Source organism: Calonectris borealis, chromosome 19 (assembly GCF_964195595.1).
Source record: "Calonectris borealis chromosome 19, bCalBor7.hap1.2, whole genome shotgun sequence".
Taxonomy (NCBI): Eukaryota; Metazoa; Chordata; class Aves; order Procellariiformes; family Procellariidae; genus Calonectris; species Calonectris borealis.
The window spans coordinates 7,651,897-7,664,746 of NC_134330.1; the positions used below are offsets into that span (position 1 = coordinate 7,651,897).

The 12,850-nt window shown below is 56.1% G+C and overlaps 2 protein-coding genes across 4 annotated transcripts in view; both read right to left on the minus strand.

The window, feature by feature from the left end:
- The window catches only part of RFFL (ring finger and FYVE like domain containing E3 ubiquitin protein ligase), a 33,561-nt gene extending 33,176 nt beyond the window's left edge, over positions 1 to 385 (minus strand). For all 3 annotated transcript variants that reach the window (XM_075168852.1, XM_075168848.1, XM_075168849.1), the window contains exon 1: positions 251 to 385. The gene's annotated coding sequence lies outside the window, so the exon portion shown is untranslated. The remainder of the gene's footprint in view (positions 1 to 250) is intronic.
- Positions 386 to 2,410: 2,025 nt separating this feature from the next.
- RAD51D (RAD51 paralog D) lies at positions 2,411 to 10,140 on the minus strand. The gene is made up of 11 exons (XM_075168853.1): positions 10,067 to 10,140; positions 9,621 to 9,739; positions 8,308 to 8,369; positions 8,040 to 8,158; positions 7,194 to 7,275; positions 6,945 to 7,079; positions 6,406 to 6,501; positions 6,129 to 6,219; positions 5,203 to 5,273; positions 4,125 to 4,292; positions 2,411 to 3,614 (listed from the first exon to the last, which is right to left on the minus strand). The coding sequence occupies exons 2-11, from the start codon at positions 9,700 to 9,702 to the stop codon at positions 3,531 to 3,533; spliced, it is 990 nt and encodes a 329-aa protein (XP_075024954.1). The 5' UTR covers positions 9,703 to 9,739; positions 10,067 to 10,140; the 3' UTR covers positions 2,411 to 3,530.
- Between the last annotated feature and the right edge of the window lie 2,710 nt (positions 10,141 to 12,850).

Below are 12,850 nucleotides of genomic sequence, written 5' to 3' on the forward strand. Positions count from 1 at the left end.
CAAACCCCGGCAGCCCCCTCACCGCCCCGTACCCCGCAAACCCCGGCAGCCCCCTCACCGCCCCGTACCCCCCAAAGCCCGGCAGCCCCCTCACCGCCCCGTACCCCCCAAAGCCCGGCAGCCCCCCCAAAGCCCGGCAGCCCCCCCGAAGGCCCCACACCCCCCCCAACCTGGCAGCCCCCGCCACAGCCCCCCCCCCCCCAAGCCCTGGCAGCTCCCCCAAGCCCTGGCAGCACCCCAAGCCCCTCACCTGCCTCCTTCGGCAGCCCCGTCCCGGAGCAGGCGGCGGGGCCGGGCCGGGCCGGGCTGCGGGTGGGCCCCGAGCCCTCCGCTCGGCGCGGCGGCGGCGGCGCTATGGCAACTGCCCACCGCGGCGGCGGCCAGCCACAGAGAGGCCGGCCAGAGCGGCGGCCATAGAGCAGCGAGCTAGACGGCACCGGGCGGCCCGCCCCTGGCGGCGCGGAGGCTTCTCTGGCGCCCTCAGGAGGCCGAGAGGGCAACGCCGCCCGAGAGCCGCAGGTTCGAGACCCCGTCCGGGCAGCGGGGAGAGGGGGCTGGGGGGTCCCATGTGCTTCGGAGGCGTTTCTACTGTGTGCACGGGGGCTTAGCGGCATTGCCCGGGAAGCATACATATACATCCGGGTACACCCATATATAGATACATACACACAGCCATATATACACAGACATGTATACACACCCCCATATATATATATATGCACACGTATATGCACACAATACATATAAACACACACTTATATGTGGATTTTATACATATCAAGGGCAAATGAGCCCTCAGTGCCAAAAGGCATCCCCACGGCTTGGGGCAAGGGGTGCCCTGTCTGCCCTGGGTCGGGTGTTACCACCCCGCTCCGGGCGCTTCCAGCAGATTTCCAGCTGATGGAGGCAACGGGAAGGAGCAGGAGAGGGGACGTCCCCGTGTGCCCTGTCTTTCAAGATTGCAGCAGTGCCTCTCTGAGCATGGAGCAGAAAAGCTGAATTAGGATATTTACGTCAGAAACTCTTTCCAGCCTAATTTTACTATGCAGATTTAGGACAAACCACTCGAGTAAGAAATCAAGTTTTTCCAGATGGGGTAATAGATTCCCGTAGCCTGAACCCTTCTGCTGCCCCCGCACCCAGCAATAACCAGCACCCACAGCAACGCCTTCCCTGCGGCAACGCAGCCAGAAATTCAGGACCTCGCCGTGGCCTCGCACGCACGCTGCCTACCTCAGCAGCGAAGCCGGGAGCGGAGGAGCTGCCACCCGAAGCTCAGCAGTGCCCCGTATCACACCGTCCTCCCAGACCTGTCCAGCTGTTTCCCAAGAGGACATAAAACTCCCACAGCTGCAATTAGCTGATTGCCAAGGAGAGAAAATCCCCCCCAGGTCCCGGCTATGCCCGAAAGCCTGGGAGGGGTAGCTTCGGAGGAGCGCAGCCCGCACGTCCTTGCCTTTCCCCGGTCTCTTCCTGAGCGACTGGCACTGTCCCTGTTGAATCACCGTCCCATGACTGTTCCCCGGTGAGTAAGTGCAAGAGCGGAGCTGCTTCTGTCACTTCTCGGGGACCACGGCAAAGATGCGCACTGGGCGCATGGCTGGTCTCACGCCGAGGCTGATGCAGGGTTCAAAGCGGGCTGTTCCCCTTCTCATCCTCCTGCTGGTTAGGGGAAGGAGACAGCGAGAAAGCCCCCGTGGTTGAAATATAACCAAAGAGGTTTCTCTTTGGCTCTTCCCCTGCTCCACACTCCCCCGCAAGAGCTTTGCTTCCTCTCCAGAACCTCAGATAAAATAATAGCACACAGTTTTAGTTGAAATTTGTGTGTAGCAGCTCTTTATTCACAGCTTCAAGAGACATAACAAGCTAAATTTTCTGCTTGTAAGAACCAGCCACATCAGCACGGGTCTCCAGCGGACAGGAAAACCATCCTCCTCCTCACCCCAGCCAGGCTGCAATCCCTGGGGCCAAACCTCCCCTCCCAAGCTTGGAAAGCCCAGAAATGCAAATAAATATACAACTTTAAAATACATTTATTTTTACTGAAAACTGTTTAATGGTACAGCTCATGTTGCTTTGGCACATTCCCCTCCTCGGGCAGGACCTGCTGGGAGCACCGCCTTTCCCACAGCCATGTGCACGGGGCTGCAGCGGCTGGGTGGCCGCGATGGAGGAGCTGGGACCTGCCCCATAAATCCCAGCCCTGGGAGCACCGAGAGCTCGGTTTCGCAGGAAGCACGGCTCTGACAGATGTGCAAAACAAAAATCTGTGCTGAGACCTGGCGCTGCCTCTTGGGAAACCAAAACATGTGTTCACATACCTCTTTTGGCTGCCCCTTCCCCACAGCAGCTATTTGCTCAGGAATACAGGGCTGTAGGGTGTTATGTCTACTCTGGAGAAATTAGCACCCAAATTCTAGCTAAATCAGACTCCTCTTTGCCCAGCACAGCCTTAAAAGGCTCCAGGAGCTGTACTCCTGTGTTATTAGTTTAACGAGCATGCCCTGATGAGTTCCAGCCCCCACAATCTACATCAGCAGCCTTGGAAGTGCAAGCCATAGCTCAGCTCTCCTGCCAAGGAGGTTTCTTATTAAGCAGAGGATGTGGGTATCTAAGACATCTGGGATCAAGAGGAGAAGCCACGCTTCACCCCAGCCTCCCGTCTCCTCCCCGGCACTGCACAAGGTTCCCCAGAGCAGGCGAGAGCAGCTGGAAAGCACTGGAGCAAGGAGAGATTATTTTAAACTTCACATGCAATTGAGTAGGTCCTTGAGCATCAGGCAGGGCCAGCTGGTGTCAGTCAGGACTCATCCACCCCAGCTGATCCAGATCATAACCTTCATCAATTAACAGCAATTCTTTATGCAGCACAGTAGTGCCCCAAAAATACCAGCAGCTCCCTACAGGGTCTGGTGTTACACTGGGGAGAAAGTCAGATCAAGCATCTAATTATGTCCCTGTTCATCAACAGCCTGTCCCACCCCAGTCCTGCTAGGGGCTAAACCTCAAAATTTTAATTAAGTTAACAGCAGTCACCATTAATTGAATTCCAGCTCTCAACAACCACAGCAGTGTGCAACATCTTTTTTTTTTATTTCTGAACTAACTGCGGGCTGCCCAGGGACGATCAGAGCTCCGGGACCAGAGGGCAGTGAACAAAAGCACCACGAGGAGTCATGGGGTTGTGCAGGGACATGCCAGCTGGTCCCAAGCCAACACCTCAGGACAGGGCTGGCTCTGCTGGTTGAAGACAGCAGAGGAGAGGTTGAAGACAAGCCTGCAGCAGAGGAGAGGACCTGGTTGTCATGCTGCCCACACAGCCCAGCCGCTGCAGGCAGCATCTGCTGAGGCAAGGAGATCTCCGGGGAACCCCACGCTCATTTTCTCTCCAGCACAGAAGAAACAAGAGCTTCTTCATGTGGGTCCTTCTCGGGGCTGCAGGACTCGCAGGCAGTCTGTCGAACCTTTAATGTGCTTGCCTGCTTTTTTTGCAGCTCTCTTGGACCTTGACATTTGCTTTTCCGCCCGCATCAGAGTCCCTGTGTGGGTGCTGCTGGGCTCGGCTCCTGCACATCACCATTTCCAGTATCCAGCTCCACTTGTATCCCCGTCGGCTGCAAGAAGAAACAGAGAGGAGCTCAAACCTCACACTGCTGGGACTCTAAGGGCAAACCTGTACTTCACTCCACCTGCCCCAGAGCCAAAAATCCCCAATTACATCCCCTTGAGGATTTCTTTCTGCTGGTGCCCTCATTTTAATTGGGTCTGCTGAACACAGAGATACAAATAGAGAATGCAATTCAGTAAAGAACATCTTGCTCCGAGATATCCCCAGGCACGCTATTATTTAGCACATCCAGGCTGCGTTTCGCTGCCCAAGGACGCTACCACATCCAAACCCATTTGGATCAGGCCGCAGAGCGGGCTCAGAGCCAGGAGGCTCAGGCAGCGCTGCCCCGTACGTAGGCAGGGTTCAAGCCAAAGTCACCTCTGCAGGTGACGTGGGTCACCCAGTGAGGTCTGATCCTTCCCTACCCCCAGAAGGAGCCTCCCTTTGCTCCAAAGCCAGGTCCATGTCACCTAGCTTCTCCTCCATTACCAGGAACTGGTCCTGGGAGCCTCACCTGCCGGAGTGACTTTGCCAAGGAAGCGACGCGCTGCGTGGTGGCTTTCTCCCAGGTGGCTTCTTTCCTCTCCAATAGCACCCGGGTGCTGGGCACAAAACTCCAGGAGCGACCAAGGGCTGGCTTCAGTGGACCGGTGCTGCTGTCCCTTGTCACCTGGTTAGTCACCTGCAGCAGAAACAGGCTTACCAGTGCCCGGGAAAAGCGGTGCCACTTGGCGTTAGGAAACACCAGAGAACACCAGGAGATAATGGCCAGTCTGCCACTTCTATGAAGCTTTTTCTTCTCCACCTTCTTGGCACACCCACGCCATCCCCTCTAAACGTAGCCCACGCAACTGTCCCAGACACGTACTCAGGTAGGAGCTCGCTCGTATCTGCAAGCTGCAGCGACTTCTGGTGCTGAAGCCACCTGCAAAGCTTAACTTGGAGTCTCCAAGCGTCCTTCCAGGCACCCCATCCTTGTCACTTTATGGCTAATCAGAGCGAAGGGCAGGGCTCTCTTGACACCTGCCAGCGCCAGGTTCATTTTCTGTTGTGGCCTTCCCAATTCAAACGCATTAATTGTGGTCCCAGCAACCTGTCCGGGTGCGTGGAGGCAGATGCAATTGCTTGGCCAAGAGCTGGGGAAGACTGGAGCAGGGCCCCCTCCAGTCCCCAGCTCCTTCTGGATGATGCAATGCCCTGCAGTTCCTCCAAGGTAACTAAGCAAGGGGTTACTTAGTAAGCCAGCCCCTTAAATGAATGGTGTTATATCAAAAATAAATACAAACAGCCTTTCAATCTGTCTGTACTTAATTCTACCTTGCTCAATCGAGTGAATGCCTTGTTGGCTGAGGACAGCAATAACAGCAGGCAGCAAATCAGCCCTGTTCTTGCTCCACACTTGCTGGAACAAGACATCTGCGGGCTGCAGAGCAGCAGAGCTACGTCGGGGAGCAGAGCACCGTGGGGTACAGGCCTCGTGCTCCCGCTTAGCTGGGAGCGGGGTCCCCCCTCCCAGGGGCTCCAAAGCCTCCCCAGGGCTCCTCGCCACGGCACGCACCAGCACGCAAAGGACAAGGCGCAGCAACACTCACCACAACGGCAAGGCTGAACTCCCTGGCCAGTGTCTTCAGCTCCCTGGCTAGCTGCATCATGATGGCCAAACCTGAAGGAGGAAAAAGCATTTGGATGTTTGGGGATCAACCCCCAAAGTGCATCTTGGAGGCAGGTGACATCTAGATTTGCGTAAGCACTAGATTTAGTGCCAGTGCTGGTGTTCCTGGACACCTTCAACCCATTTCCATTACCAACACCCCAATGTACCCATTGCACCTGCACGCTCCAAGGCATCTCGGCCGAATGGATGTGGCGTGGGACAGACCAATCCCCAAGCTGTCCCACGCCCTCCTTTCCCTTCTTAGAAGTTCTGAGGCCAAAAAACCCTACAAAAGCACCAGGGGCTCCAGACAAAGCTGGCCAGGTTAATTTAACAGGTACAGGACCGCTCTCTCCAGCTCACAGCTTCATTTCCTACAGCCCATGACTGCGACGGGACCTCCTGTGATAGCACTGGGTGCCACCCGGGTGTGCAAGACCCTCTGGAAGGTGTTTGAGGGGCCTCCTTGGCATCTCAGCCAGCAGAAAGCCCCTGACTCCTGATTTATGGTCCTTTCTGGCAGAAAGAGCCTCAGGGGAGCTTTGCAAACTGTGCCAGCAACCACGACGTATCTGTGACACTCTAAGCAGAGCTTTTAATCTGAGGGCAAACAGTTCGGTGTCTCCTCTGTCCCCTGGCCGGCTTTCAGACCACCGGCATGAGCTTACACGGCCACAGCCAGCTTTGCCGATAACACTGCAAACGGACTCCCCTTCTATCCAGTCGCAAAGCAAAAGCTGGGAGCAGTCGCACCCGCATCCGTCCTGCCCCAGCTCCAGGCACAGCACACGTGGGAGGAAGATGCTCTTCAGGACGAGCAGAGAGGTCTGCAACCTCATTGCACATCCTAACAACGCAGCTCACCCTCCGACTGCTTGCCGCCCAGCAGCGGGTAAATCACAGCCGAGACAGAGTCGATCACCACGATCTTGAGAGGTCCCATGGAGCTCACGACCTGAAAGAAGGAGGCAACGTGTGCAACGTGGAGAAACAAACCCAGCGGTTTTGGAGGTCGTGAGCTGCACAGAGGCTCAAATGTCCCCAGGACGGGGTGATCTGGTGTCACCCGTCAGGCACGCAAGCCCTGCTGCCCTCCTTGCAGCTCTGGGGAAGGGAGAGGGGCCCAGACCCTGGCTCCTACCTGCTGGGAGAGGCGATCCCGCAGCTCCTGCAAGGCGCTCAGCATTTCATAGATGTCGAACACACGGACCACCTGGATCCGCTGCAGAGCCTCCAGCTGCAGCACAAAGTGGCATCACCAAGACCCTCACCCCCTCCAGGATTCATGAGATTCTTCCTGCCCCAGCTGCTACCAGCTCTTCGCACATTTATACCATGTCATGGAGCCAGGGACCCTTATTTCTTCCACATTTGCCTGCACCCCATGAGCACTGTTGTCCCCATTGCACTGATGGAAGCAGCAATGTGCATTGAGCTCAGGAAGCGAAAGCGTGAGCAACTACAGCAAGCCCTCCCCTTGTCCCCAAGAAAAAAAACCGAAGTGCAGTGTCTGTCCCTGAGCACAGCACCCACCGGCCACAGGGGGAAGAGTTTGGACCCAAAAAAGCCCATGGGGACAAAGGCAGAGCTGGACAGACAAACCGCCTCTGGGGCTTGTCTGCAGGCAAAAGCCAAGGCAGTTTTAGTGCGAGTGGAGGGACCAGCTCCAGGGGAACTTGCCTGCTCTTCCTCGTCCTCTGCCCGGGCTCGAAGCATCTGGTAGACACGGGAGGCGGTGAACCCCCCCGTGGAGTCGAGAAACACGACGTGCTGCTTGAGGCCGAGAGACACGCTGGCCGCAATGCCCAGGCACACCTGGAGAGGCAGGGACCGGGCGTCAGCCAGCCCTTCCAGGTCCCTCTGCTTCACGTGCCTGAAGCCATCATCTTCACCCTACCTGTCCTCTCCCCTCTCCTCCGTCCCACTCACCTGTGTCTTCCCACTGCCCGGTGCTCCCATGAGCTCCGTCACTTCCCCCGTGTACAGCCCGGAGTCCAGCAGCTGGTCCAGGCTATGGGTTGAACACAAGGTGGGATCATGAACACCCCTTCAGCCAGAACGGCAGGGGCATCAGGAAGCAGCAGTCCCCAGGTACCTGTCCCTAGAGTCCCCTTCCCAAATGCAGACAAGTGCCTCAGGCTCTGCTCCTTCCCTCCCATCTTCCCTCTCCACATTGTGGGCAACAGCAGGTCTGCAGCATGGGGGCTACAAGAGGACAGTCCTGAGCTGGAGAAGAGCTGTGGGCCTGGGAGCAAGGTTTGAATTTCTCTGCAGTCACTGTAACAACCCAGCGAGGAGACAGGGGAAAAGAAGAAATAAGGACATACAATAGAGTAACTCGTTTCCATGCCTGATCTAGACAGTTTGGACCATCATCACTCAACAGTCCTCCCAGATCCATAACCCTCTCCTCTGGAGCCCTCAAGGGAAAGACTGAAGGCAGCATTTTGTCCAGTCTAGAAGCGAGACACACAACCACTTCCCAGAAGGTGTGCAGGCTCTCGCAAGGACAACGGCAATGTCATTCCCTCAAGGGACACAGACCAGCCAGCTTTGCAGCCACAAGACATGAAGAATAACTATCTCTGCTCCCGAAAGGCAGAGACAGGCTGTGGCTACAATTTTTTAAAACAGCTGCTGGGGATGGTTTGGACACCACTGAGCTGCTCAGGGTATCACCACATTGAAACCCAAAGCCTGCGTTGGGCAACCATGGCCTTTTGCAGCAAGCCCAGCCCCGGGCAGACCTGCTGGCTTGCTGGGCGTTGTACCCACCTTGGGCTCCCAGTGGGCAGGATGGCCGTGGAGCTCTTGAGCTCCTCGTAAAGGTCTGCTCCATTGGCAGGGAAGGCAGAGAACTGGGCCAGGAGCACGCGTCTCACTGCAACGAGCGCCTGGTGGGCAGAGAGACATCTGGAAACGGGACTGAGGAAGTCCAGGGCCAACTGCAGAAGGTCCCCCCAGACAAGCCCATCCAAGCTGTGAGCTGAACAGCTTCTCAGCTCCCTGATTAACGTACCAGGAGTTTGGAGTCACCCTTTACCTTGTAAGACAGGGAACACTTCTGGGCAACATCCTCCAGGTCGGATGACACAAAGTCCACCACTGCAAATAACACGAGGGACAAGAAGTTGGAAGTCAAACCTCGACAGACCACGAACACCAAAGAAACGACTAGCTTAGACAAAATCTGCCTGTGGGCACCAACAGACAAAATGTCTGTCCCCTCTGCCAACAGTTCCAGCGGATGAGCAGGATGCCCCACAAAATGGAGTATTGGAGTTTTTCCTCTGAGATGGCCCCACTGCAAAACAAATTGTTTCTTGCAAAACAGATCAGGGAGAGAAGCTGGCAAAAATTCTCCCTGTTTTGCTCAAGAGCTGCCCAGAGCCATTTGATAGCTGGGGCCAGCCAAGAAAGTGCCCTTCTGCCAGTGTACCAAAGTCTCAAGGGGCTAGTGACTGGACCAAAGTGCCAGCCCCGGGCATGCCAGGAAGGGCTAAAGCCACAGAAATTAGAAGAACTAGTGGCCCTGTCACTTTTCCCAGGAACCACTCCAAGATTCATTTTTTCAGATAGATGTGTATGTTATTGGTTGAAAAAAATAATGGTAAAAAGCAGTTATTATATGGAAAACAAGGATTACAACATCCATGGCTCCAGCACGCACAGGATCTCACAGATCCCTTTTAAAAAGAATAAAATGGTGTTTTTCTCAGCTCTAATCCAGTTTCTCACAGCAAGTAAAGAATCCACCTGATGTCTTTTCCTTTCCCCCTAGGAGCAGGTCTTGGCCAAGGTGCAGCGTGCCAGGAGCCTGGGCATTTTTCAGAGGGAAGAATACACAAACCCTCCCGAAATACCTTCTAAAAGCCATAATTGATCATCCCTCAAAGAGCCTCTGCAGAGACCCCTACCATGTCCTAACACTCTCCTGCTCCTATGGAGAAGTCCTGACTCATCAGATCTACCCAGGGGGGACCCAGAAGACATGCAGCAAGGAGGACACGGGAGGGATACTGCACCAACATCACCCTTCCAGGGTGCGGGATGGTGCGGGCACAGGGACCGGAGCTGCAGCCCCCCAGGCTCCTGCAGTCAATGCCCAGCGTGCTCATGGCAGACAACATGCGCCCGCCCTCCTTTTCTCTATGGGGCTCTAAGAAAACTCCCCGCTGCAGCTTCAGGGCTGCAAGCCAAGGCCACAGAGGCAGGAGATGTTTACCAGGGGCTGCCCCACAGCCCAGACCACCCAACCTGGCAGATGGGTCCTGCACGGGAGGAGAGTGCGGTGCCACCCCAAAACGTGCAGGGAACGACATTCCCCAAGCCCAGACCCCGCTGCCACCCCGTTACCCGTCCTGATGCCGATCGCCCTGAGAAGCTGGATCATCTCTTCAGTGAGACCAGGGCAGAGCCCAGCCCGCAGGACCACCATGTCCCTGGCCACCCCCAGGAGGGAGCAGAGAGGAGACCTGCGGAGGAGATGGGAGAGTGGATTTGGCACTGCCCTGACATGGATCGTACCCCACGCGTGCAACAAAGCCCCGGAGCTGCGATGCTGGGCTGGCTCCGAATGGGGGGTTACGGTGAGCATTTAGCCTCCCTTTAGTGCCAAACGGCCCCAGATCTGCAGGCAGCCGCAAGCAGGCTGGCACAGGGGCACTGCACAGCGGGCGAGCGCATCCCCATCCCGGCTACCCTTTGGGGCAGACATGCCGGTGTGAACACAGAAAAGCCCCACGCCGAGTTTCCCCACCCCGTCCTCAGCGCCCTGCGTTCCCTTTGCACCCCAAGTGCACCTCCTGCTGCCCCGGGCACCCGAAGGCGGGCTGCCCCGGGCCCCGGCCCCGGCCCGCTGCCCTTCCTGCTTCCTGCAGGCAGCGGAAGACGCGGGCAGGGCTCATCTTTGCACTCCCATCTAGCGGCTGCACAGCCGGGCTCCAGCCCCGCATCTAAAGACCCAACCAGCCCCTCCGGCCACCGCACTCCCCGCACCGCTGCACAGGGTTTTCCCTCCCTGGTCCTGCACCGGGCCCAGCAAAGACCCTGCAAAAGCAAATGGGTCTCCGGGTCCTGCCCGGGGGCAAGCGCTGCCAGACTCTGCCTGCGAACACCCCCCCGGAGCCTCTCCCCTCCTCGCTGGCCCCGGCAAGGAAAAACTTCTCCAGCTGCTGACACCCAAGGGTGCTTCTGGAAGTACCCGCTGACAAACGGGGGTTTTCAGCTCGCAGCACCGCAGGGACGCCGGGGGAGCGCCTGGGAGGAGCAGAGCCTGCTCAGGAGCTGGAGCAAAGGAAACAGAAACGGGAGTTCCCCCTTATCCATAGCAATTCCCGCAACCGCCAGCTGACTTTAAATGAGCATTAGCGCAGGTGCCAGCAATGCCACGGCTCCGGGCTCTATAAATAACAGAGCCAGAGCCTGGCTTGGCTGGTTTTGGGGGCAGATGTTGCTGCTGGAGAAGGGGAGAATCAAGCTAGCTAGTTTAAAAATTGCGATGGACTGGAGAAGTAGAGGTGAGGCTACTCCAGACTTTTCTTACAGAGCTCTGTGTGTTTCTGAGTAGGGTTTGTGTTCAGAGCTGGGCTCTCTGCTGCTGGTGTGGCTGGGCAGAGCCACGGTCCCCTGCAGAGCTGCTGGGGTGTGAGTAGCTTGCTAAGAGAGCAGCTGATGCAAATAGGAAAAAAACTTCAATTATAATTTCTGAATTTATTTCAGAGGTGAACCTGAGCTCTATACACAAACTTTAGCTGCCCTAAGGGAAGGCTGCCTAAAAGCTAGGGGTTTGGGGGACAGCTCTAAAAGGGATTGCAGGCAGCTTTACCCCAAGGAGAAGGTGTCTAATGCTGTGTGGGAGAAAAGCTCAGGCCCCGGGTGCTGAGCACAGCTCCCTCTGCAACCCTGCTGTTGCTCTAGAGATACTGGAGCTTATCCTGGGATTTTCTGGAGGGTAATTTTACCATGGACCTTGCCAGCTCTCTGCAAGATCCTGGATTAGAAGGTGGCTTAGAGCCACGGGGTAAGGTGGGATCCCAGGACTGGGTTTGGCTAGACTGAGCAGCCAATGCTCGCAGTTGGGGTGGCAGGGTGGAAAAATGAAGGTGCATGGGGGGGTCTTCGCTGCCCTGCAGGTAGGGAGAGCTCTGTCCCCCCCCTTGCTGCAGGGGAAGCCCGGGGGCTGTCCCCCTCCCCTCAAGTCCTCCTGGGACTTGAATTTCCCTAGGAAAAGCTTTTTTTTTTGCTTTCTCAGCCGAGGCCTGAAGAGGGCCCCCCGCACCCGCTGCTGAGGCTGCCTGCCCTGCCAGCCCCGCAGGGGCTGTCCCAGAGCGCATTAACACATCTGCTCCAGCTGCAGGAGCCACAGGGATAAGGTAGCTCCCGCGGCTGGCACCCCTGTCCTGGGCAGCTGCTCTTCTTCCCTGCCAGCACGGTGTAATCACCGATACCGCGTCCCAAAAATGCAGACCAAGGGGAGCTCAGGTCACTCTTAGCTCTGCCTTAAACATTAGCAGCATCAAACCCAGTTTTATTTTGTAATTTAGTTTATTTGAAGTACCTGCAGTGCTGCTACTTGTGAAAATGAAGAATTTATTCTGGATAACTTGAGAAAGGCTGTGCTATATACACCATGAGTACTGAAATGAAGGAAGCTGACCCTTTCCCCTATACCTAAAGCAATGTGGGAAGGGGTTTCTGGCGTGTTAGTCCATGCGAGTCCTAGAAAAGCCATGGTATGGAGTCTCTTTAAGGCAGAGATGGCCTCTCACACCCTCCACTGATGTGGTCCTTGGCCCTACCTCCAAGCAGGTGAAGGTGTTTGAGCTGCCTGCAGGTGATGTGCTGCAAAGGGACCTCCAAACTGCTTTGCAATTAGAATCATAGAATCATACAGGTTGGAAAAGACCTCTAAGATCATCGTGTCCAACCGTCAACCCAACACCACCATGCCCGCAACACCATGTCCCTAAGGGCCTCATCTACATGTCTTTTAAATACCTCCAGGGGTGGTGACTCCACCACTTCCCTGGGCAGCCTGTTCCAAGGCCTGACCACTCTTTCAGGAAAGAAATTTTTCCTAATGTTCAATCTAAACCTCCCTTGGCGCAACTTGAGGCCATTTCCTCTTGTCCTATCGCTTGTTACTTGGGAGAAGAGACCAACCCCCACCTGGCTACAACCTCCTTTCAGGTAGTTGTAGAGCGATGAGGTCTCCCCTCAGCCTCCTCTTCTCCAGGCTAAACACCCCCAGTTCCCTCAGCCGCTCCCCATCAGACTTGTGCTCCAGGCCCTTCACCAGCTTCGTTGCCTCCTGCCTGGGTACCAGGGACTGAACAGTGCTGTTGGTGCAGGTGGAATAAAATAGGAGACCCGAGCAGGGCAGTCTTGTGCCAATTCTTGCTGCGTAAGATCCACAAGCTCCAACAGAGATCACCAGTGTGAAAGATAACTGACTTTTTTTTTTCCGGCAGAGCTTCAGTGTGGATGCACGTTGTTTGCTATAGCTCAGTTCTGCGGCATAAGCCTGATTAGAGCAACTGAGCCGATACCGGTCAGCCCATGATCCCCTCGGTTGTTTCCCCATC

Excerpts from the sequence above, each read along its gene's own strand:
- RAD51D (XM_075168853.1), bottom strand. The coding sequence starts at position 9,702 with ATGGTGGTCCTGCGGGCTGGGCTCTGCCCTGGTCTCACTGAAGAGATG. Across the intron at positions 6,502-6,944 it reads CAGAGGACGAGGAAGAGCAG|CTGGAGGCTCTGCAGCGGAT; the intron begins GCAAGTTCCCCT and ends TTTGTGCTGCAG. Across the intron at positions 5,274-6,128 it reads GGGCGGCAAGCAGTCGGAGG|GTTTGGCCATCATGATGCAG; the intron begins GTGAGCTGCGTT and ends TTCCTCCTTCAG.